The sequence below is a fragment of the Maylandia zebra genome, linkage group LG14 (genome assembly GCF_041146795.1).
Source record: "Maylandia zebra isolate NMK-2024a linkage group LG14, Mzebra_GT3a, whole genome shotgun sequence".
Taxonomy (NCBI): Eukaryota; Metazoa; Chordata; class Actinopteri; order Cichliformes; family Cichlidae; genus Maylandia; species Maylandia zebra.
This window is the reverse complement of record NC_135180.1, coordinates 30,164,514-30,190,868: the sequence shown is the minus strand read 5'-3', so window position 1 is coordinate 30,190,868 and position 26,355 is coordinate 30,164,514. Positions and strand designations below refer to the sequence as shown.

The window sequence follows — 26,355 nt, the reverse complement described above, 5'->3', positions numbered from 1 at the left end:
ATGCTGTGATTACACTAATAGTCGGATGTGTTTGCATGTTAGTGTGCACAGTATATGTGTGGATTCAATGGTGATGGATGTGTGAGCATTTTTGTAATTCTTCCAGGTTGAACTGCTTCCATGTTCTCACTAATTGGCTGTTTGTTCCATTTCCTGCAGAATTTGCTCTTTCCCAACCAACCCCAGCAGCCCAACAATCGCTTTTCGGTGTCGCCCAGTGGAGCCCTGACCATCTCATCTGTGCAGCGGGCAGATGCTGGTTACTATATTTGCCAGGCCCTGACCGTTGCAGGCAGTATCCTCGCCAAGGCTCAACTGGAGGTCACAGATGGTGAGGAAAACCTGACGTGTAACTTCTGCCATGCCAGCACACTACTACACACTGACACATTGCTTAGTACCACTGCAGATGGGGTGAGGCAGGTGAACCATCACCAAACAAATTACTTATACTGACACTGATGGCATCTGACTTGAGTTTGTCAGCTTTTAGCTACAACACGGCTATTGCCTGGTTAAGTGCAAGTAGGAATTTGGCCTTCAAGACCTTTGTGTGTGCAGTAGGTGCACAAGTACAAATGAATTTTTTAAACAGTCAAAGTGCAAAGAAAATTCAACTACTGTTGAAGAAATGTCAGTATGTCCATAACCTTCAGTTACTGTGTTTTTGCTCTGTGCACTTATTTCTTTCTTTCCTGATGCAATTTAATTAAAAATGCCTCGTCTTCCTATTGGAAAGAAAATAGAGCATTGCCCTTGAGTTTGTTCAAGTTTAATGGTCAGCGGTTTGGTGAGTGAGGGAGCCACATGTTTGTGTATGAGGGCGGGAGCAGGAGAAGGAGACTGATAGAGTGACAGTGGCTTTCTATGAAATGAATTATTTTTGTCTTGCTAGGCGCGGGAGCATCTAATCAGCTATTGTGATGGCAAGATAGACGGCTATCCATATGTCGGCTAAAGTACCTGCTAGCAAAAAGATTAAAAACACAGCATGGGCATTTTTTTGGTTTTGTTTTGCAGTCGGGTGCAGGTACATAATTGAAAGTGCCCTTCAAATTCCTGCTTATCACTTTTTCAGCTGTATTTGTATTTTTATTTAAACAAACATTTTGTACACATGGCATGCGGGTTTAACAGTCACAAGTGTTAGAACTCTGATTGGGCTTTAAATTCTTTATGAGTGTCTCAGACAGACTGAAGAACTCTATCAAAGTCTTACAAAGAAAGATACAGATATCCTTTTTGGATATTAGTGATACTACTTCCAGCTCACAATTGGCAGTACCAGGGCCACAGGGTGATCAACTTAATGGCAGTATAGTGGACAGGTGGTGGCAACAAATAGGATGTCTCCATAACTCAGTGTAGACAGTATGGTGAAAAACACATTCACTTTGGAATGAAATGTGTAGCATTGTTATAGTTAAGGTATTTTAATTCCCACTTTTATTTTTGCCAAGATATGCTATTGAAGACATGTTAGCAAAATGAATAAAATCAGTGGAAAAGGAGGAAAGAGTGTGGTGTGGGTCAGGGTGAGGTCATGGCCACACCTGCTGCAGTCTTCATGTGATTTACTGCCCGGAGTCCCGCCAGCAGTCTGTGGAGTTCAAGGAGATCTGTAATGAGAAATTCCTGATCCAGAGACCCAAGGCCTTAGTCGAGCTTTGCCTCCTCCCTTTGTCACTCCCACATGCCATGGACACATAAATTAAACGCATCAAACCCCTTGACCAAACCATGCCTTCTGTTTGCGCTTTAGCTTCTGTCAAACCGAGTCTTACAGCAGTGTACTGTACTAAGTAAGGACTGCATTAATGTGAGGGACGTTGCTTTAAACATCTTTTAACAAACATGGATGCACATTATAATTTAATGCATCTTAATTTGACAAACTATGCTATCAGAAGACAAACTGTATCTTACTGAGTCCCTGGCTAGAAGCAAATGCTTTGAATCGTCTCTTGGCTGGATTTCAACTGTACATTATTACTTTTGATTCATTTGATCACATTTGCCCTACTTACTTATTATAGAGGCCTAAAAACAAAAAGGTGGAATTAATGTAGTATATTTGGCTGGTGGATAACATATCAGGTTTCTCTCCACCTTCTTGACCCGAAGCATCTACGAAAGTAGAGAGAATAATCTGGAAACACTTCCTTTTATCAGATGTAACTGCGGGACAGAAACTAGGGTTGCAAGCGAGGTGTGATAATGTGTTGAAAGGTTACTGAGGTACTTGGTAATTAGCCCCTGCAGGTCTGACATCATTAATCCATACTTTCTAATTAATGTAGGTTCTGCGAAGCCAGGGGGACTCCACATTATTCAACTCTAAATATATAAACTGCCTTTGTGCTACAGTACTAAATCTCTGAGATCGCCTCTGACACATCCCCTATTTTACAGATGTTACCCAAAGGCTTTTCTGGCACATTAAAACAAATGAATTTGCTCATATAAATGGAATCCATCAAAGTTGTAGCATTTAAATTGAAACTGGAACCAAATAATAAAAAAATTAAGGTTGCCTTCTCTGATTCTTTTGAAATAAAGAGTCCAGTTTCCGTACTTTCTAAAATTCACCTTTTATTGTGCCCCACACTGCACATAATGAAGTATTTATCTGAACCATACTGGCTCAATAGGCCAGTGTCTCACCGCCAAACTGTACCACAGAGTCTAGAGTAGTGTGTAAAAATAAAGCTACCCAGGCAGTAACTGGAAACCGCTTAGCATCCCTCTGCCACATCAATGAAAGAAGAAAACACTACTCAGCTTTTCTTTCCTGGAAATACAGGAATCATTGTTCTGTGGCACAATTACAAGACCTGCAGAGAAAATAGTCTACTTTATGATAGATACCAATATCCGCCCCCCGCTGTGTGTTTTATAACCAGTGCTATCACTCAGTTTATTTTATAGTCATGCGCATTATATGAGCATCATCATTCATCTGAACTACAGAATATGGATAACACTCACATTTTCCTCTTTGTTTCACAGTGCTCACAGATAGACCTCCGCCTATTATTCGCCAAGGCCCATCCAATCAGACCCTGGGGGTTGACAGTATGGCGCTACTGAAGTGTCAGGCTTCAGGAGATCCTATCCCCTCAATCAGCTGGCTGAAGGATGGGGTCAGTCTACTAGGAAAGGACCCCCGCATGTCGCTGCAGGAGCTGGGCAGTCTGCAGATCAAAAACATCAGGGTAAAAGATTTTAGTGTTAAAGTCACAGTTACTACTACTAACTGCTACTATGTGTTAAAAGTTTTGTGCTTTCTTTGTAGCAGAGCTTAAAACCAGCATTAACATAAAATGTTAATGCAGTTATTTGCAACCGCATGGTCATGTTTTCAAGACTCCAGGATACAAGGTTTTTCCAGTGGGCATACAAGAAGTACCAAACCCCCCTGTTTAACCTGCATGATTGTATCACTTAGTGGCATGGTAGCTCCATTTGAGTTCAGCTGTGAAGGGTTGGATGGAATCCAGCTGTGGTTCAGAATATATACACACACATTTATGCACACGCAAATGTATCAAGTAGATTAAATTTAGAAGAATCGCATCTCCCTTTCTGCACTCTGTGGCCTCAGTGGAATACCTATTACGCTTGACAAAACCGGTGACCACTGACATGTTATTTAATAAATGGAAGGAAGACACAGGGACAGAAACCAACAAACAACCAAAGTTCCTAAGAGGGATGGAGAGACAAGCCAGCTGTCATCGGTCCAGGGGGTTCTTGCAGCCCATCCTAAATTAATTAGCCTGTCTTTGTTGTGGTCGGCAGGACAGTGGGGAAATAAGGAGGGGGAGTGGAAAAGTGATGGAAGGGTGGTGAGTAGAAAATGGAATTCATTAGGAAATTAGCGTCAGCACTTTGAGGCACTCACAAATGACACACGGTTCTTCCAGCGCAGGGCCTAGCCGGAGAAGTCCCCCCATCAGTTTCACTGTGTCAGCGATAGGAGGAAACACGTATTCAGTCACTGCTGCTTTTAGGAGGGGGAACTAAAATGTCCCTTTCGCTAATAGTGTTATTAATGGAATCCTTACTACTGCTTATATTGTTTGCTGCTTGTTTTCATTTATATATATGTCTTTATTCCACTGTGTTCTAGCTTGCAGACTCTGGGATCTACACATGTGTGGCCACCAGCTCCAGTGGCGAAACCTCATGGAGTGCCTTCTTGGAAGTCAAAGGTAGGTCGAGGGAAGATGACATGATATTGACGTGATATTTGTTTTAACTTTACTGTTTATTGATGAAAATGGCTGTTTGTTGTATTCTTCACTGAAACTTTCAGAATCAGGTGGAGTGATTGTAATGAAGAACCATGATGATAATGAGCTTCCAGGCCCACCATCTAAACCTCAAGTTACCGATGTCACCAAGAACAGTGTGTCCCTGTCCTGGCAGCCTGGGCTGGCTGGAGCGTCTCCTGTTTCCTCCTATGTCATTGAAGCGTTCAGGTTTGTTTTACCACTCCCATTAAAGCGCCAGTCACTAGCTATCAGCTTTGGTATGCTATGGATTGCAGATATAACTTTATTTCTCTTGCACTGCAGTCAATCAGTGAGCAACAGTTGGCAAACAGTGGCAGACCACGTCAAAACCACCCAGTTCACTGTCAAAGGTCTCCGTCCGAACACCATCTACCTGTTCATGGTGCGAGCTGTGAACAGCCAGGGCCTGAGCGATCCAAGCCCCATGTCTGATCCTGTCAGAACACAAGGTACCTTACATAACACTAATATAAAGCAACTTCATTACATTCACTGCATGTATGCATAGGTTCTTCATAAGCCACAAGCTGAATTTGATTTTTGCTTCTAAGGATAGATTAAGGTCGCTGTGTTCCACTCCAAACTCTGGTACTTATCAGCCCATCTCAGCAGTCTGCAGTGAACAGTTATACTGACACTAACACTGCACAACTTTCAAGAGGTCAAATTTTTCATTGCAGTTCAGCTCATTAAGGCTGCACTTAAGCAATTATGTAAAATAGCCATGTCTACTTTTGGAAGGCCTAACAGAGTTAGTGCTATGCCTGCTATGTTAATCATCATAACAGAAGAAAATGACTGTCTCCAAACCCAAAGATGATTTGGTTACAGTACTGGACAGTCTGCAGTCAGATTGCATTGATATGATAACACCCTCCCACAAGCAATCCTTTGGCCGTGCTCTGTCAAATGTAAGCTAATACCATCCTAAAAAAGTGAATTTGATTTGCAGCCTATCTCTCTCATGGTGAGATGAAGACCTTCAGATGATATATAGAAGTGTTGATTGACAATAGCATGCACTGATGATAAAGTGATTTTTTACTACTTTTAACTGTGTTTGGCCTGTCTTGCTCCTTTGGTGTGTCCATGTTATTTATCACTGCGCTGGGTTGTGTAAATGAGGCATCTTTTTTTTAAATATAGGAAATGATATTTGTGGCTTTTTTTCCTCCAGTAAATAACTCAAAATGTGGCTCATTTCAGCCACACTCAGTATCTCATATGCTGGATTTTTTTTTTATTGCTTATAACTTGAAACACATGCATGGGAGAAATGAGCTGGAACATAGTGTCATGTGTCCATTCATCTTCCATCCAGTATGTCTAAGGGGTCATATATTCAGAGTTCATTCAGTGATGTGGTTTTTCAGTCAGATCCCAGTAAGTGCAGACAAGTCGCACGTCTAAAGAACTTTGCAAACCCAACTCTGCTTTCTTTTCTTTAGATCAGAAAAGTGCTTAATACAAAATGGAATGAGGTCATTTTAATGCAGATGAAGTTGCTCCTTTTTAAATGAAGTCGTGATTACCAAATGTACACGTCTTTGTTAAATCTGGCTGGTCTATTCATTCTTTCTTTTGTTATTCCACTTCTGATGGTGATGAATCAAGGTTTATTGTGTGGAGCTGAGTGAACAGAGTTTAAGAAGAGTAAGAAACATTTTACTCTCTTTGACTTTACTTTGGGACTTCTCCTTCTCATTTTTACTTTCTTGTTCTCTTGTAGATATAAGCCCTCCAGCTCAGGGTGTGGACCACAGGCACGTACAGAAGGAGCTCGGCGAGGTCATAGTTCGCTTGCACAATCCTGTTGTCCTGAGTCCCACAACCATTCAGGTCACATGGACAGTAAGTATAGCTTAGCATACTCAGACTTTAGCTGAGTATTTTCACTGCAAGAGCATATATTGTGATTCTTTGATTGTGCAAAATTGAGTCACAGTCAAGATAGTTGGCATTAAATATTCCTCTTTGAAGTCAGAAGGTGCTCCTTGAGGCTAGGATTTGTTTTATGCCAGGAAATTTTTGTCAGGTTATTCCCTAAGACTGCAGCTTTGAAATTGTAAATGGGAACTTAAAAGTAACTGAACATCAGATAGCTGTAAAATGGTTTTATTAACCACAGTAACATCAAAAGAGATGTCAGAGACATCTGGTTGTTCATCTATCTTCCATATGTCTTCAGCTGCTTCCTGCTTACATAAAGGACTACCGTACTCAGATAAAAGCAGATTGAAATTAATTTTTGTGTAATACAGTGTAGTAATCTGCAAACAGGAACCTTTGCATCCACTATATCCTATATGCACTTTCTGATGCTTCAAAATAAGAATAAACTTTTGGCCAAGTTTAGAACATTTTGCCAAATGTGAAACACTTTAAAAAAAATTTATATCTGTTTAATAATAAGAACAGAAACACTACGGTGTTTAGACTGTATAATATGTACATGGTTATTTTGATTGTGGTCCTATAAATCCCTTGGTGGCAAAGGGAGTGCATTTTCAAATGATCCACATTAGCAGTTTTCCTGGTGACATCTTTATTGACCCCTGTGGACTTGTTCGCTAATTTAATGCTAAAGCATTGCTTTATGATTGCAGTGTACAGTCAACACAAAACACGGCTGCCTAATCAATCAGTGGCTGGGACCCTTTAAGTAAACAGAGTGGCCCCTTTCAGAAAGCTTTTATATTCCCAAATCATTCCATTAATAAAATTCGTGCACCAAGAACGGAATCCATTTTGCTGATTTACTCAAGCTACACTGGTGAAAAACAGCTGCTTAACATCCCACTTGAAAGCCCTGCTCACTTCTTCTTCTACTGTTAACAAGCCATTACAGTGAGTTATGCACCCGTTCCTCCTCTGCATAAATTCAGCTTTTTCTGTCTCGCTAAATGGTTCCAAGTTTTAGACGAAGGACCCGTTGTGGATTTCAGGGGGCTACTACAATTGCTGTCTCTCCATCTTTTCTATGGGACATATCTCCTGTTACCATCTCTATTGTGTATCCTCCTTATTTCCCCAGGGTGTATGTATTTGTTGCTGCATGAAATTCTTATATTCATACCACGTCCTAAATATAGTAGGACTTGCTTTATGGTGCCACTATTTAGCATTTATAATACACATGAGACATTCCTATGTCCTTCATGGAATGCCTTTTTAATGTTGGGGGGGACCACTTTGTGGTAGGATCTATGGTATGAGATGATGTCAGTGTTAATTCAGAAAAGTGTAGAAGTGCTGGTCATAAAAGCCTCTAAAGTGTTATACATGCAGCCCTGTAAGAATTGCAGAAAAACATCAATGCATATTATCTATCAAATGTCCCAAAGTAGCATCCATTAATCTCCTCTGCACAGTTCTCTTTGAAATAAAAAATAACTAAATGAAAATAATGCCTTCTTTTACCTCTTTAGGTGGATCGTCAGTCCCAGTTCATCCAGGGTTACAGAGTTCTTTACAGACAGACATCGGGACTGCCATCACCAGGACCATGGCAGACCCAGGATGTGAACGTCCCCTCAGAGAGAAGTGTGATCCTCTCTGGTCTCAAGAAAGGCATAGTTTATGAGATCAAGGTCCGGCCTTATTTCAATGAGTTTCAGGGCATGGACAGTGAATCCAGGACTGCAAGGACCACCGAGGAAGGTAAGTGGAAGAACTTGCTGATTATATGTATATTACTGTATGTCAGGAGCAATAAAATCAAACTGTGGCGCAGCCACTCAAATGATGAGTGACACGATCCCATAGGCTGCTTCCATGCCAGTTTTTGCTGCAATATCATTGGTGCCCCTCTTTAAAACTAAGAACTGTATTTTGTTTAAACATGCTTCCAGGATATGCTCATCTTTTTGACCTTCCAGCTGTTTTGTTTTTTTTGATTGGTGGTGTTAGTGCCAACCTTCGTCTAATCCATCACCCAGCAGCCACAGATCTGAGCTGTGATTGGGCACAGCTCACACTTCCTCCTGTGAAGATGATCTGTCACCTAAAGCTTGATTCATACAGGCTCTGACAAGGCCACAGAGCAATGCGGTGCTATATTATAAACAGGCGCACAGACAGATATGTATTTCGATCAAGTTTATTGTAGTGAACTAAAACTGAGCGACCAAAGTGAAGCTAAGTGTAAAACTGCTTTTGTTTTAGTGCCTACTACAAACGACATTACAATTAATTACACATTTTTTTAAAAAAAACCTGCAATAACACTGTTTTGCTTTGATATAAACCTGAACACAAATACAACCACCAACCTTGTTTCAACCTTTTAACCATATAACTTTATACCTACAGCAGCACAAAAAGACAAATGCAGACGCTTAATACTGGAGGCGAAGACTGTCTTTCCACTGCATATTCAGGCTGCATGGACAGGAGACAGTTCACATCCTGTTGGGATGACAGGCCCATTTATTTTCCCTTTCTCAGAGGGACCATATCTCCTGTGGTCAGCTAGTGCATTCACTGCAGCAGTCGAACTGCCATCAAGTTACAGCTGTCGCCAACACACACTCTGGCACAAACACACACATACCTTAAAGTCACACATGCCAAGGTACATCTCCCTAAGGTTTCCTAAATCCACATGTCACAGCTATTACCAATGCTGATAATATTCCCTATCTGCATCCAGGTCCTGCACAATCTCAACAACTTTCTGCCATAACTCTGCTGCTGCGCTTGGTCAGAGTTAATGCACTGTCAAACACAGGGCTCTAGGCTCTTCAGAGTCCCTGGGACTACTGAGAAAATGTGGCTAGACAGATAGAGAAATCCGGTTCAGAGTGTGATTAAAACTTAGGTTGTTATTAGCACAATTAAAGAATCCCCAGAGTACGTCCAGGCAGATTCAGGGTTATAGTATGCTCAGCGCGCCAGTGCTGTGTCCATCTTTTTGGTCTCCCTTTGCCTTTTTCACACGTCCTCTCACTCTCCATCTGGACAGCCATATCATGGCTGATAAATGAACTCTGACTGCCATCTGATTCCCACTGCATAATTGTCTAAGAAGTCACCACAGAGGATCATGTTTTATGCAGAGTAATTCTTATTTAAGGAGAAGGGAAATCAGTAATGTTTGTATAAATGTTCATTTCTAGACTAATGATCTACAATACATTGATCTCTAGGGAGATCCCACTCCCAGTCTTTTCAATAGCTATTGGCTCCTTTTTTGTATGGATGACATGTTTGTATTCCTTCATCATCCAGCACAGCATGCCATGTGCATGCGAGACAGAGGGTCACATTCCTGCCTGCCATACATCACTCTGCTAATGGCTCTATTAGCACAGCCTCTGAGGCCTCTAATGAAAAATGTGTATTGTTTAGCACAAATATGCATGATAATAAGCTGCTAAATCATTCATAACATTAACTTTGAACGACATTGCTTCTGATGACTGCCATGCACAAATCCAGCACTTCGTCACCTGAATGTAATTCGGTGTTGGAGAGCCCAGAGCTTGATGGTTGATCAGATGCTCCCTTGGAAGATTGTTTCTAATCTGGCTAAGGTGTTGGGTTCATCATTGGACCCATTCATCTTCTACCATGCCAGGGCCTTCTGGCTCTCTGGGGGTTGGTGTGGCCAATTGCACTGAGGGATGAGCACAGATTTACAGGGTGACACGTGCCATTTTGGATGGAGGTGAGGTGAGAGAGCGGCAGCACAGGAGTAATTGACCTGTCAGTATTCTGCTGTGGTGCTGCACCCCTGCCAGCCACTGTGGAAATGAGAAAACATTATTTTTAAAACGTTATTTCCAGTTGGGCCAACTGTTATTTATTTTTCCTTTTACCCCTTGTGGGGTCAGAAGATTGTTGCCATCAGAATAACAACAGAGGTTTATGAAAGCTTGGACCTGTCTTGTTTCTATCCACTCCCAGGCTGCCTGTGGATTGTGCAGATTCCACTTAGATGGGCATCACCCCTCTGATCCTCACCTACTGGCTTTAGTTTCATCTCGCTGATCGATGGAATCAGTCAATATGTTTACTGAGACTTTGTTTCCTTTTCCTAAAATTTATTTTTTTCACATTTCCTTCTTGTCTGCACTTCATCCTATAAGCTCATTGACCCGTGTGCCACCCTGGTCAATGCTAGAGGCTTAGTGTGACTGAGAGTGCTTGCCTGACTATGCCAGGCCATTATTCTACAAATCAATACCAGTATTTTCTGTGCAAACCTACCAAGCTGGAGACAAGGATGATATATTAAATCAATGTGATGTATTAAAGACAGGTTATAGCAGTATCGGATGTGCTCTACTTTTTATGTAAATCCCCCTCTAATGAAAGATCATGGCAAGCTTCGGTCACCTGGGTTGTCCTTATAGAATATCATGGCGAACAAAAATCTGTGTCTGGTATGTGCATCCTTGTTTCTGTTTTGATTCTCTTTGCCATAACTGATGGATAGTGTATTTGACTTTTGACATCGATATTTGCACCTCTTCTTTCAGCTCCCAGTGCCCCTCCTCAGCAGGTAACAGTTCTGACCGTTGGAAACCAGAACAGCACTTCCATAAGCATCTCCTGGGACCCCCCGCCACCTGATCACCAGAACGGCATCATCCAAGAGTACAAGGTTGGTCCCAGCACGTCAGCATGGATTCTCATTTAAGTCACACAAAGCGAAAGGCATCACTTATTTTTGTCCTTTCCGTTTCAGATCTGGTGTCTTGGGAATGAGACGCGTTTCCATGTTAATAAGACAGTGGATGCAGCCATACGCTCTGTAGTGGTGGGTGGGCTGCAGGTAGGAGTAGTGTACCATGTGGAAGTGGCTGCCAGCACAAGTGCAGGGGTTGGAGTGAAGAGTGAACCCCAGCCTATTATTATTGGTAAGACTGACTTAAAGACATCAAATTTCCCTTTCTTTTTTTAATCCTTAGTGAATGATATTCGGGTATCGAATAATATTGTTGCAATAAAATTGTATTTCAGCATTAGTGTTTAATCTCGGGAATTGAGCAAATATCATTACTTTTTGTCATGAAAGTCTAGGAATTACCAAATGGATGATATTGTTAAAATATTTTGATATGTGGTCTGACTGGATATGATTTATGTGGAGCTATGGCAGATTGTGCCTGATTTGACCCATAACTGATGGCTTGGCCCGCAGCATGCTCTTATTTCCCCAGCGTCACTCACATAATCCATCTCTGAGAGCAGAGCCGTGAGCTTACAGTTATGATATGTTGTGTTTGCCTGTCTGTGGACGTGCAAATAGTTGTGTTCATGTGGTTGGTAATGTAAAGAACACGAGCATTTGAGCATCTTTGCACGTGCATATGCAGACATATGTGCGTTGTTATCCTTACAAGTGTACATTTTTTTTCCTGTCACTGTATGGGAATGTTAATAGCGTGCGGTTTGCACTTTTCCTACCATGCTGCAAGAGATATCGTCAAGCACACTGGTCAGGCTGCAATTGGAGATCAATACAGACCAGGGTCCTCTCATCTCATTTCACAGTGTGTTTTATCAGCTGTGGAGGGAATTGGGGGCTAAACTAAGCAAACAACCTGCTCACCTGGGGATTTGTTATAAGCTTTTAAGCTTTGTCTTTTTCAGTCTGTAAAATATATTTTACTGCACATCCTTTAGATCGACAGTATGTCCTGCTTCTCTGGTCAATACCTCAGCTGAAATGTAACAGACACACTTTCTTTCAGCTTAATCTAGCTAACCTTTATGTTTCTGTTGGTGTGGGGGAAAAGTGAAATATTTCTAAGCTTGTCAGTATTTGTGCATTAACCTTCACCTTGAAAAATCAAATGATATAAAAAGGCATAAATCTTTATGTTTTTTCTCAGTAACTATTCAGCCAGCATTATATAAGTGCCGCCTTTGTGTTCCTGCACAAACAGGTAAAGAGTTCCGGGACGTGATTATACATGGAAACCGGAACAACAGCATCACAGAGCAGATCACAGATGTGGTGAAACAACCTGCTTTTATCGCCGGTATTGGGGGGGCCTGCTGGGTCATCCTCATGGGCTTCAGCATCTGGCTGTACTGGAGAAGGAAGAAGAGAAAGGGTCTGAGCAACTATGCAGGTTAGATTGATCACAGTTTCACGCATTCTGGTGCCTTAACACACTCTTCTAACTTTAAAGTGATTTTCTTCCTCTTTCAAAGCAGGAGTATTTTACCACGACTACACTATCGTTCTTCAGTTTTAATGAGTGCAGTCTTGATGAAGTATATCAGAACGCTGCGATGAGATTGAGATGGCTACTGTGTTAAAGCTCAAAAGGAAGACAGATGTCAGCATGAAACATTTCCAGAGGGTCACAGTTTTTGACAAATCCACCCACTGTGTTGGTTATTAGCCCAGGGTGATGGAGCTGAGTGGGCAGGCTGGACTCTCTGCTGGTCACTGAAGCTTGGGTTTGTCCAGTTCTCCTCCCACACACTGACCCTGACATCTTACTGAGAGACCCCCCTGTCAATACTAGCAACCACCAAGTCCACATAATCTGCCAGGAGTACAAGATTTAATTAGAGAACAGAAAATGGTAATGAGCTGACAATTTAGTGTCGTATTCTCTGAGTGTTCTCGCGTTATTTCTTTCCTTTTAAATAAGTCTAAATCCTTATGATGTTTTCTGATCAAGTCAAGAAGTGCTACGATATGCTGACTTGGTTAATTTACTCTTCATTTCTGTTTGTTACATTTGTATGTGTGTGTGTGTGCGTGTCTGTTTTATTTTGTTTATGCCACCCTCTTTACACCTCTGTGGCCTCTGAGCTGGCTGCTTTCTGGCTGTCGCTCTGCACACTGGGTGACGTTGTGGTCTCCCATTCTCTGACCCTCAGCACCTCTCAGCTTGACCCAGTTCCTTGTGTGCAGATACCCCCCTAAAGCGCTGCTTACCTCTGCAGGCTTTTAACACACAACTTCTCTGTCTTCTTGTTTTGCAGTTCAGTCCTTCACCTTCACCCCTGCAGGTACTGTTCATTTGTCCCGTCTCCTCCCCCCACCTAAGTACAGCTTCATCTCCTGCCCGCTTCTAGTGCATATGTTTGAACTGTCACACTTACGGTCATGGCTAATGCAAATTGAAACCTCATGCTGGTGAACGCAATGTGTGCCATCAGAGAATCAAAAATAGAAGCGAAAAAACATTTCAGTTTGTTATTGGCCATGATCTGGGCCCTGCAAACTTAAACTCTTTTTTTCCTGCTCAAACCACAACTTTATTCCATGTCGTGTTGTATTTGTGTGTATTTCTATTGAAGCTGTCCGTTTCTGAATGGCGAGTCATTCTGATTTGTGTAGCTTTGTTTGTGGCATTTTTGTGGGGTACGGTTAGACTGTCCATTTCCTTTCTCCTTAAACAAACCCTCTTTGTTTTCTCTTTTTTCGATTTCCGAGCATCTGCTTTCCTTTGATGTCATCTAGTCAGCTGGGTGCCGTTTCCTTTCTGAGTTTTGTGTTCCTTATTTGTGACGATTCCTCTACTACTGTGACAACATGTTTGCCTTCCTTGAGTGGCATTACATTTTTAATGGGCCAATTTCGTGAGTGTATGTTATCATCTTCCTTTTAGCTAATTCAGCTTAAGAGGAGTCCAAAGTGTATAAATGATTCATCTGAATAAGAAAAGGGAGAGAAGAGTAGCGGTTGGAAGTTTTAAATATTTAAAATATTCTAAAAAATTTATCCTTAAAAAAACTACAGTAAAACTACAGTTTTTTTCCTTCACTAATTAATTACTTTTGTGAAGTATCACAGCATCCCTTGCAGGACATTTGCTTGGAAAAACTTGGAAAACACTCCTTAGAGATGCTAAAGAGAGAGCAGGTTTTTTCACAAAGAGTGTTGAGTAACAAGAGCAAACAAGGGCAAACACAGCATAAATTGGAGTGCTATATTTTGAATGGGAGTCAAAGTGGTGCTGAAGAGTCTTACAGTGCTCTTGTCTGCATTGACAATTAGTTGATGTGTTGAGCGTGTCCAGTCTCAACCCTCTAAAGCTGTCTCCACAGGAGTGGTAAATCACAACTATGTTAAGGCACGCGGCCAGCAAAAATTAGATTTGATGGAATTTTTATATGCTGATTATGCCACTCCCACCCCCACCTCCACCCACGATCGGTGCTTATTAAAGGGGATTAATCTGTATTCATATTGGGGGGGGAAAAAGTGCTTATCTTGAAGACGGAGGCGAGAAGCACAGCCCTGCCGCCATGTCACTCTGGCTAACATAAAAGTATTCCACAGCAGCCCAGAAATGTGCCCGAGCACAGATAGGGACTTCAGAGGCCTTCCCCGCTGCACAGCCTCCCCCTCACACCCGCCTGTCAGTCCTCACTCAAACAACTGAGTATTCTTTAATGCAAGTTTGGTGGTGGGGAACAAAGAGAAGCAGCTTTGGATTTCACTGAATAAAGACTGCGGTTTCTGTCTTGAGCTCTCTGAGATCTATTTTATTCTAGCAGACTTGCAATGTTGGCTCTATCTGGGTAAAACAAAGTATTTTAATTCCACCTGCTGGTGTTCACTTGCTTAAACCCTAATGTAGTAAATAAACGTTCAACTCTCCAACATGCATGCTTGACAGAATTTAAATTGTCTCGCTCTCATTTGAAAGCCTGGAATTGTGGTTACGAGAGTAAAAATTGGATTAAGTAAGCTTAGGTAATGTTGGTGATACATTAAAGTGTAGCAGTCTCTCTAATCTATTGTGGGAGTTTCCTCTGTCTGTCTTCTGTTACTACGTCACCCACAGAAAAGCCCCCTCTTTTGCCCATGCCTAGGCTTGTTGTGGAACCGACTTGAATGAAACAGAAAAAAAGGGGGAATGTTCAGCCTTCTTCTCTCTTTAATCTCCATCTGTGGAACAAATGAGCCAAATTACTAACAGCTTTCCTTTGCTCTCTTAAGTAAACCAGCTCTCTTATTTCCCCCCCTTTTCATTCCCCCCCCCCCCCCCTCATTGGTACGAGGTGGTTTCCAAAACTCTTGCTGCTTTTCTGTGTTTCCTGTGATCCATTGAAGTTCTTACATGCTTAGAACTCTCACTGCTGCTTTGCCATCACAACAGAGATGAAATGGATCCTTCACAGTCGGCTCTCACTTTCGGCCACGCAGTTTTACCAGCCTCCGACTAAGAGCGGCCCTTGTTATCTGTAGATCGCTGTAATGAAACAGGCCACATGCATACCTTCTGGGGAGCCCTGCCAGCCAAAAAGCATCAGCAACTCAGCCTCTACGCTTGTAGATAGAAAACTCTGTGTGATTAATGAAGCCTCTGCCATTTCTAATCTTTCTTTTTTTTGGTTTGAGATTTAATCACAAATCTGATAATAACACAGCAGCAAAATAAAAAAAAATGAAATGAGTTTTCCCTCTCATCAGGCATCTTGTCCTTGAGGAACACATGACGTCTCCACTTATGCAAAGCAAAGCAATATGCAGTCCTCTTCATAGCCGTTAAAAAAAGAGAACGACATTGGATCCAGACGGACATCTGCACCCCTTTGTGAATCCATCAACTATCATGTCGTGCATGAAAAAAATGAATACATTGCTATTGAAGCACAAGAGCAAAATGGGCAATGCTAAAAAGACAATATTTCTTTCTTCTTATGGAAACAAACCCTGGTTTGCTTTATGTTATACCTGAAAAACTTAATATCTGGTATTTTTTTCCCTTTTTCTTTCTTCTCTTTAGTGACATTCCAGAGAGTTGATGGGGGGCTGATGAGCAATGGAAGGTGAGTATCGCATGAAAGTGAATCTCACACCCATTCTACACATTTGTGCGCAGTCTCATCTAAAACGAGTAAAAAAAAATCCTTTACTTTATAATTATTTACTTCCCTATGTCATTGGCTTTACTCAGCCTTTCCTCCATAGTTATGCATGAAGTCCTCAGCAAGCTGCTTTTGATCCCAGCACTTCTAAATGTCTAATAGATTGATTGATAACCGATACCTGTTGTGTGCCTACCATGCAAACACGCATAGAAATATACATTTCAACCACATCTCCATTCATGCATCGGTAGATGAACTCATAAATCTCCTCAGCGGAATTAACAGAAACAATTTAAGCATAGAGTGCTTTTATTTTGTCATTTATCTTCCGCTGCTGGCTATAGGCAACCCCGAAGCCCTCTGGAGTGATAAATTTGCCTGTCACCTTGCGTGGGCGGCTGGGATCTGAGCACATGTAATAATGTAAAAATAATTACCCAGGGGAGAGGTGTGTGGAGGTACCCCTTATGCACCCCCATACAGCCTGCTCCATTTCACTCTGTGTTAGAGGGGCTATGGTGACTAGGGCACATCTCAATGACACCAGTTACAGAGCCTTTGTAGGTATTCAAGAGACTCCCTGGAGAATCCCAGGCTTCTGTCTATCTACTGCTTATCACACCTGACTAGGTAGAATCTCCAGATCTCAAACACTCAGTGAGAGTCTGCAACTAAATTTGACCCTGAGTGTATCTGGGCGTTTGGGAACGTGTCTGCTCTGCAGTCTATTTGCAGCAATTTGTTTTTTAATATTTATGCTCTTTTTTTTCTCCAAATTTTCCCATTTTCTGTGCATACAACTGGATGCTACTGTGGACAATTTTGTTTGTATTGTTCTGTCAGCTGCCAGCAATCTCTTAATGAATTAGCCACGCCACTTGCCATGCCGTTTCTCATCTACTTTCTGCTGAAGTGTTTTTCCTTCAATTTTCCACATAAGTGGTTCTGATTCTCACTCCAGCGAATGGGATTTGAAATGTCTGTATTTTTGCTGCTTTATATTTGTCATATTTTTAGTCAGAAGCAGTGACTTCCATAATTTTCACAACACTGGGATGCAATCTGGAGCCCTAGCACAAGCCTCTGATCCATTAGTCACTCTATTGTCATCAAATCCCAGATGTTGCTACTTCCCCATCTGCCCTGAGAGTGAAAATGTGGAACAGAATATCTTGGGGAAAAAGTGTTCATGTGTTGCCTGAGATGTTTATTGCATTAATTAGACAATAGCAAATTAAACCACGTCTGTTTCTAGTTTCTCATTGGCTCCTGCCAAATTGCTCTGACTGAACAATTACACTTAATCGATCACAAAATAAATGATTCATGGAAGATGAATAGGCTGCAGATTGGTAGACCTGGACCATTTGACTTTGGCTGCTCAGCTGAAATTGATAAAAGCTGATAAGGGTTCATTTCTTATCCCCCTGCCAATAAGGAGATGGTAATTAGAAGGTAGTAATAACTTCCTATCTCGGCGCTGATCAATATTTTAGCACAGCAGATTTACTCCGATCGGCAGGGAGCATGGGATGAGCACCGCAGTGAACAGGTTTCACTGACACTGTTGCTATGGAGATTCCTTTACATCCCAGAATACTAAATGACAACATGTTCTCTCAGAGTTAATCTAGAAAGTAATCTGTGTTTCCCCTTGTGCTAAGTGTTAGCTAATGTCTAGACTTTTAATCCAAGTTCTATTCACTTGTCTGTGGGACCATAAACGCTTGATTTATGAAGTTGCTTTGGAATTAATCTCTCTCACTTGGCTTATTTATGGGAAGCTCCGTGTCAGGCATCTTAGGCAGTATTTATGGTTTCCTTCCTCCTCATCACAAGTAACTGAAATATCTAACAAGAAGAAGAAATGCTCCAAATCAAATTTCTTCTGCCAAGGTTGCTATCCATTCTAGGATAGGCATGGATTAAGAGTTAGGTGTCAACTTTTCATTAAACGTATGACCCTGTGTCTGTCCTCCAGCCCTTCTCCATTACCCCACCATTGGAATACACACATGCACACACAAACACATATAGCGAGTCCGTGGCAGAAATCAGTCTTATTCTAATTATCCTTAGAAGAAATGCTGCTTTGTGATGAATACAAGGACGATGCAGCCATTTCCTCTGTCAGCTCCTTGTCTTTCAAATGGTCTTCCTCAAGTGGGCTGGGGGAGGACATGCTGGAGCACAAGCCTATAGCTGCATGCATTTCTGTGCTATTGCTGGAGTCAACAAAATGAACAATGTCTCTTCTTTTTCAGCTGTTTGTAGTTTTGCCCCAAAACAGGTGAAAAATAAGGTTAGAGAAAGAGAGTGTGGCGAGAGAAAATAATGGCAATGGAGTAACAAGACAGCCAGAAACAGAGGTAGAAGGACGAGATGGCTTGGAAGATGTATTACCCTATAAAAGTGCATGTGTCTGATGCACAGCCATCAATTTGAATGACTTGTCTCCCCCGAGGGCCTGTTTTGGCATTCAGGAACCACAACGAGGGCTCTTAGCTTGCCAGGGCTGCAGTTCATTTGGACTCCCCCCACTGTGGAATCGGTGTCTCCTCATTAGAACTTGTGGCTTAGGAGAGAGTGACTGCAGCAATGCCATTACCTGCCCTTGTCCTCAGGGCCTGACTCCCTGAGAGCCAACACATCACCCCTCTGGAGCTAAGGCAAAAAAAATCCCATCAGGCAGCTTGACTGGTAACTACTGTGTTACACAGCTTCTCAGAGTGCACACATATCTGCAGTCTGCTGCTAACTGAGGGGTCTGCAGTATACGCTAAATATACCGGCTGAGGATCATTTGTCTAACGAGGTACACTAGTGATTACGCAGTTAGAAATTTTGTTTTGCATTTTAATCAGCTTCACAAGTGGCAAGTGGTGTGGCAGTGAATTGAAAACAAAGGCATTTAACAGCATCTTTCATTCTCATTTTACTCCATCTGTGTTCCTCATGGTAACGAGCCTTAGACGTGATTGTACAGTAAAGTGGCCCTAATGGCCTCCCAGCAGTCACCCATGACAGGTTAAAGTCGTGATGACTGCTTTTATAGCTCTTACACCTCAAGAGGGACACAACACCTGTTAAATGGACCTGCCCTCTCCCTTAGACAGACATCCCACAAGCCGGTTCCAGGACCGAGGTCTCACTCCCTATCAAATAAGATTTAGACTGTCTGGACGTCACCACAAGGGGTTGATGGGAAAACACAGCAGAAGGGGCAAGATATTAATGAATTAGGAAATATATACATGTGGGTGTCAGCATGTACTGCTGCACTTTTATGCAAAGCGCAAATGCATGCATTAGTCTGCCCACGGTGTGCTTTTGCATTAATAACTCAGAAAATGTGACAAAGGCTCAGCAGGAACAGAAATTAAAGGGCCTGGAGGAATTCCAACTTTGCGGGAGAAGAAATGTATCTATATAGCGTTTCCCCCCCATACTGAAGACTTGTTTCATCAGCTTCAGAGGTTTATGGAAAACTTATCTCCCACAAACACACATGCGTGTGGACAGTAACATTTGTTTTAATTTTTTTGATGTCTTCACAACTTCTTGCTGTTGATTGCTGTCATATTTTCTGTATGTGTGTGTTCCAGTAACATAATAAAGAATTAAACAGGGTATAATGTGTAATTGGGGATAATCTTGTATGAAAAAAAAACAAAACAAAACAAACCTTTTGTAGTAATATAGTTTTATGGCCTGTATCTAATCTGTTGTTTGATCCTTTGTTTCCGCTTAGCCGCCCAGGCTTGCTAAATGCCAGTGATCCAGGCTACCCCTGGTTAGCAGACTCTTGGCCAGCAACCAGCCTGCCTGTCAACAGCAGCTCCGGGGGACCAAATGACCTGAGTAACTTTGGTCGAGGAGGTGAGCGCCCCGGTGCTTTCCCACTTGCTTTGAGAAAAAAGACCATGAGAGATGAAAGATGACTGCTCTGCCTTCCTCGCTGTGACGCACATATATGCATTCAGGATGTATACATGCATGTACATTACATTTGTGTCTGGATATATATTTATCACACCAGAGGACAGCTACAGCATTAACAGCAGGGGCTTCACTGTCACCACGCTGAGTGATGGCATATAGTCCAGCCTGGTGTCAAAGCCCATACCTCAGAGCAAGCGAATGAGAGAGGAGAGACGGGCAGAGGAGCAGGGGGTGGATGGCTGTTTGAAAGGATGGTGTTGAGCAGCCAGTCGTGAAGGACAGGCACAGCTTGACTGGCGCAGATGCGGACACTTCCGCCATGGCTTTACATCATCTCCCCTTCACTGGGCATGCAAACCATGCACTACGGAGAGAGAAGCTGCCTGCTCTCCTCCTAGCTCTCCCTCTTTGACTCTGTTAGTACACACACATGCAGAGCAGCAACATTATGCCTAATGTGTAGGAACACATAGGGAACCTAGTGAGATATCCAGAAGATATGTGGAAGGAGAACAGGAATGTCATAATGCTACAGTAGAATTTATTTTCAACAAATATATTTGTTAAAATGTGCAACTGATGGCAAGATATACCATAGATATTGCAACATTTTCGCTTTTTTTCCATTTTCTTTTGTCAGTAATGCAGAGCTACAGGTGAGGTGGGCATTTTTTAAAAGGAAGCCTTTCATGTAATCTCTCCATACTCTTACCCAGATCTCCCCACTGGACAAGGGGATAAGACGGGCACCATGCTCTCGGACGGAGCCATCTACAGCAGTATAGACTTTACCACAAAAACCAACTACAACAGCCCTGGCCAAACATCCCAGGCCACTCCCTATGCTACCACTCAGATTCTCCACTCCAGCAGCATCCATGAGCTGGCTGTGGACCTGCCTGAGGCCCAGTGGAAGGCCTCGTTGCAGGCCAAGCAGGAGATGGCCAACCTGGGCTACTCCCTGCCCGACAAAAACTCCTGCAACAACAGTAAGTTGCAAAAGTAAATGCAGTCTGTAGGGATTTGTGTGTATGTGGGAGGCTCACCAAGGTTTTTTTTGTTTGTTTGTTTGTGTTGGGTTTTTTTTTATAGAGTATGATAATATGTCAGCCAGAGCTATTGTTCCAGTGACATTAAACTGAAAGCCAGATTACAAGCCACAGGTTTACAGTTGTAACAAGACAGCCTGTTGGTATTGAAACTTTTCCCTCAAAAGTCGTGGAGGTCTTTGTTGCGCCACTGTGGTGGGAAGAGGTTGTCTTAAAAAGAGCGGTTTCTACCTCAGCAGACATCATCTTGGTTTTTCTCCAAGGCTGAATAAACATCTCACAAAGGAATACTGCACTTAAGCGATCCATCTATTTACCCGCTGAGTTTTCTTGACGGTACCGCAGCTCCTTCAGTTTCAAAGTAATTGGCAATCCATTTTAGCTTGACTAATATTTAAGAAAATAATCCAAATTAATTGGATTTGATGCAGGATTTTTCAAGGCCGAATGGAGTTTGATAGTTTAAACGTAATGAGAGTTCTTTGGCCTTATTCTAATACGTATTTATGATCTGGTGATTTTCCAACAGTCTAAAATAGATTAATTATAGTTTTTACACATTGCAGTGACTCTTTCAAAATGTTTTGTAATTCTCCCTGAAATTATTTCAAGAAGTATGCTCAAACATGATTATGTGTGATTATACCTCTCAGCAGAACAAATAGTGAAAAAAAATCTCTACCACTGAGTCATTCATCAGTATTGTGAAAGCTTAGCTTGGTGTTTATCAAATCAACAACAAATCAGATTGGTCTGTTGCATACGAATCAAATAGTGTTAAATAATTCAGCTTTTTGAACATATGAGTCCTGATTTTATCCTGCTTGCTTGATGCTCTAACTGCATGTTTGCATGTGCTTGTGCTAACTGCCAATCACCTGATGCCACTGTGATTTTTGCCCTTTAACCCCCACTGTAGCCCTCCTATTCATTCCTGACTACCGATTGGCCGAAGGATTGTCTAATAGAATACCACACAACCAATCACAAGATTTCAGCACCACCAGCTCTCACAACAGCTCAGAGCGAAGCGGCAGTCTCTCAGGTTGGTTTACGCAGCAGAGAATTAAGCAGACTGGGACACGCTGCTCCCCAGCCAACTTTATGATCGACTGATGTCTTAATTGCTTTATTTATTTGTTATTTGCATGTACAAACTTTATATCCAAAACATTCTTAATAACACAATTCCCTCACCATCACCAGTGATACTTGGCTCACACAGCTCTCCCTGCTTCTAATTGATCACATATGAATGGTATGGTGTTATTTTTGTTATGTGGGGTTCTGAGCGCAACTACTCCTGAATGTAAAGATGGATGTGAGTTGAAAAGTCTTTCAAAGCATAATGAAATAGGAAACTTAAGTCAAAAGAAAGAACAGCAATATAATCAACTGACAAATTATGGCTGCAATTGCTAAGGCTGGGTTCATGCCATTACTGCTGGTCTTTGGGAAGGCTTTGTCTCTCACTGTGTGAGTGAGCAGACGGGAGTAGGGGCAGAGGGAGTCTTTCAGACAGAGTGGACTATATACACACACAGACACCATTAGAGATGCTTGGCTGGGTAAAGTGGCAAAAATACCTCCCTTTTTCCCTCTTCCTCTAATGGTGGCCAACTACACTAAAACCCATGTTCAGAGAATTACAATGTCATTTATAGGACACCAGGGCATCCCTCTGACTGTCTCCCTTCCACTCTCCTCTTTTATCTAGTTTCAAGCCACTGCTTTAACTGGTCTCTAATTCAATGCTGAGGCACACTGTGGGTTGAAGAGAAGGATGTGAAATGGTCATGCCTTACAGGCAAATTCCTCCTATAGAACCACAGGTGACTTATGTCCCTGTTTGGGCTTGCCACATAGTAATATAATTTAATAAGATGAAAAGAAGTAATTAAACGCATAAATTTCTGCTTACACTAAACAAACAGATTGTGCAAATATGCTTTAAAGCAACATTTTGCAATCATTTCGGGAAATATATCTAGACTTAGATGAGAAGATTGATGCGAAGTAATAAAATCCACACAGCAATTAGTCACTCATTAAACCACAACCTGTTGTTCTTTTTCAGTTTTTCAACCTATTAAAGAAATGGAAAATATTGTGTCAAATAATTAACTTTCCATATGCTAATAGACAGATTTTCTCATATATTCAGAGCTTTCTTTACTCTAGGCAAGCTATTGTCTCCTGGCATATGTTTACAGTTACGGTAGACAGATTTAGATAATCTGTTTACCTAATCTCAGCAAATATTTGCATATTAATGCGCAGAGTCTGTGGGCAAGGGGCAAGAAGCTTTCTGGTTTCCACTTGAAGTCTGTTTGTATTCTGTGACCAATATGTCCTCATTTGAGAAGGAAGTACAAAAAAGAAAAAGAGTGCATTCCCCAAAACATAATTTTAAACCATCAGCTCCTATGTAAACCGTGTTTTTTCTTTATCAGCTTTTTAATGGTATCTAATTTAGTAAACGATGGCCAGCAGTTTGAACAGGAAGACTTGGCTAAGATATCCACTGGCTAGACCAGAAGTCCTGAAAGAGCAGAGGTTAAGTCTGAAGACAATAGCAGACAGATATCCAAATCATTTCTACTTCTATCCGATGACTTGAAAGTAAATACAAATAATTAAATCATTAAGAATTAAGTCAAAAAGACGGCAGAGGTGTAACTATATGTGGATTATTTAAAACAAAAATGTTTTAAGAATTCTCCTCATTAAGAATCTTTCAGTTATTTTTAAATAGATGTCTCTTTTTTAATATTGTCTAGTATATACCCAATATAATGTGCAGTGAAATAATCATGCTTACTGATATTAATGATGCTTTAAAAGTGAATTGATCAATAACAGATATTCTGTGAGGTGAAACTTAATGATATTTTGAACCAGCACATGCTAAGCTTTGATTCAGACTTCAACCAAAGTAAACTCAACATTTGAGGGGAGGGGGGCTGCTGGAGTTTCTGTGCTTTGCTCTCTCTCTAAGGACATGGAAGGAATAATGAATGTCAGGTCTGAAGGAGGAGAGAGCGGGATAAAAAGAAACCGAAATAGAGCAGCTTTCATGACAGCATGGATCTCCACTGGGACATGAAGCTGCTCATTAAAACCTTTCTTAGTGTAGGGGAGAGGAGGTAACTGGTGTTTTCTGTAGTAGTTAGAGACCCCAAAGACACCTTGCTCTCTTCCTACACTCTCACCCATCCTGTGAAGCTGCAAAGTCTGTGATTATGTGAAGTTCATGGTTGTGCGTTACCTGTTGTGCTCCTGAACTCTCTGTTGTTGCATCTCCATTCATTATGTAACATGTTGCCTTATTTCTTTTTAACCTAAACTAAATATGATGATACAAGACTTTCAGTTATATATTTTCCCCACTCATGAGTTGTATTTGGCTGTATAGTCTTTCTCAAGTCTCTCTGTGGCTTTTCCTCTCAGCACTAAGGCACCCAATGAAAACAAAGCAAGCTCAAGGCTATGCAGCCCTACAGTTATAGAATGGGAGTGCCCAAACCCTGGGTATAAATACCCAAAGCTCCATCTATATTTAGTATCACTTCCCCTTTGAAGAGAGGCCCAGTTTTGTCAGAGGAGATGAGTGCGCTGTGTAATTCTTGTATAGCTCCTAGCCACAGCTTCTCTCTATATTTTTCATATTTGGGTTGAGCTGTTGCAATTCCAGCGCCAGACCATCCTTCCCTGGAAGAGGCTCATTTACAATATTGATGGCTGGTCTTGTGTAGAGGGACTAAGGATGACTGAACAATCACGTCAGCTCACCATTTATTGGTAAAAGTCAAGCGTTGCCCAGAGGTACGATTAGGAAACCCAATTACTTTCAGACTATACTTACACTGTGCTGCCACCTGCCTTGGGCTTACAGTTGTTTCTTTTATTACTTCCATTCTTTATTAATCTTATTCTGACACTTCTTCCATATTCTCATTTTTAATTTGTTCTCTCTAGTGCCAGTATTATTACTTGTTTTGGGTTTGTTTTTTTTTAACCATGCTCACCTTTCATTAAAGTGTTTTTGTCATTCTTGCAGGTAAGTCTTAATAGCAGAAAAATCTATACTTTTTGGATTAAAAACAAACTGCCCACTGTTTCTGATTTTCATGCTGTCTGGTATTCATAAAAAGAGATGGTCAAGATGTACTCTATTGCTTCTGTAAATGTCTTTTGATGACAGATATTTTTTTACCATGTCTGAGCCAAGTTACTTCATTACATTACGTTAGCGTGCGTGATGTTACATTGCATAAAATGCCATACTGGCAGCTTTTTGGGCCAGTGGAAAAAGTGATTACAGGCCTTTGGCAGCAAAGGCTAACCAACAGATGACAAAAACAAATGCGTTTAGCAGAGATTCCCAAAAATAGCTTTCAGTATTGGTGGTGATGTCAGGCTGAGGTTATTTTATGGATTGCAAGGTGTTTACTTGTAGGAAGAGCCTGACATAATCCACAGAAGATTCCAGTCCCCTCGCCCATGCACAATCTGACATTCAAATACTAATATTAATTCCCACATATTGGTTGTGTGCTACAGGGTTGTAAAACTCAGACATATGCATGGTGAACCTTCAGATGAAAAGACATTAAAATGTTCTTTTCTCAGAATAATACAAAGTAATACTAACCACCAATAATGTTATAAAAAACATATTTACTGTGACTATTAAGTATATTTTTATTTTCATTTATTTAAAAACAGTGTCCACTTTTACTGTAGCACTGAAAGTCAAAATACAGTACAGAACATCATGAAGCATAATTTCATTTCATGGATCTTAAGATGTTTTGGCCATGAAGCAAATTTAATATGCATGATGGGGTAAATGTACAGAAGACCTTTAACCACAGTATAATGCAGTTTAGTATCTGCTATAATCTCAATATCATACACGTGGAATTATCATGTTTCTTAAAAGGTGTCTGCAAAACCTGAAAAAGTAGGATTCATGGCAGAGCTGTTGAATTGCCCCTAATGAAGTGGTAGATATAAGATACATTACATATAAATAAAAAATTATTATAGAAACTAGATTAAAAAAAACATTCAAATAGCCATAAAAAAAACAGGAAATCTTTTTCCAGGATATATTTTTGGTGGTTTTGTTTTTAAGATTTGAAGTCAAATATCTTTTAAAGAAAAAAAAATAAACAAATAAAGGTTTCTTCCAAAGTGACCAAATCATATAAAACTTGGTATTGAACTGGCTGGCAGATTTATAAAGATGGATGGGACCAGGTAGAATC

The 26,355-nt window shown here is 41.2% G+C and overlaps 1 protein-coding gene across 10 annotated transcripts in view; it reads left to right on the top strand.

Annotated features, from left to right (window-relative positions):
- Positions 1 to 26,355, top strand: part of robo2 (roundabout, axon guidance receptor, homolog 2 (Drosophila)) — a 260,051-nt gene that overhangs the window by 219,199 nt on the left and 14,497 nt on the right. For 5 of the 10 annotated variants that reach the window (XM_076873332.1, XM_004558245.4, XM_004558244.5 and 2 more), the window contains 15 exons: positions 160 to 331; positions 3,010 to 3,215; positions 4,133 to 4,214; positions 4,319 to 4,484; positions 4,581 to 4,747; positions 6,028 to 6,149; positions 7,727 to 7,958; positions 10,781 to 10,905; positions 10,990 to 11,161; positions 12,194 to 12,382; positions 13,251 to 13,277; positions 16,007 to 16,049; positions 19,843 to 19,970; positions 20,750 to 21,022; positions 22,002 to 22,127. In XM_076873332.1, coding sequence (XP_076729447.1) covers positions 160 to 331; positions 3,010 to 3,215; positions 4,133 to 4,214; positions 4,319 to 4,484; positions 4,581 to 4,747; positions 6,028 to 6,149; positions 7,727 to 7,958; positions 10,781 to 10,905; positions 10,990 to 11,161; positions 12,194 to 12,382; positions 13,251 to 13,277; positions 16,007 to 16,049; positions 19,843 to 19,970; positions 20,750 to 21,022; positions 22,002 to 22,127 — 2,230 coding nt within the window. The remainder of the gene's footprint in view (positions 1 to 159; positions 332 to 3,009; positions 3,216 to 4,132; positions 4,215 to 4,318; positions 4,485 to 4,580; positions 4,748 to 6,027; positions 6,150 to 7,726; positions 7,959 to 10,780; positions 10,906 to 10,989; positions 11,162 to 12,193; positions 12,383 to 13,250; positions 13,278 to 16,006; positions 16,050 to 19,842; positions 19,971 to 20,749; positions 21,023 to 22,001; positions 22,128 to 26,355) is intronic. The other 5 variants (XM_012921053.5, XM_004558246.5, XM_012921055.4 and 2 more) reach the window with 3 other exon arrangements.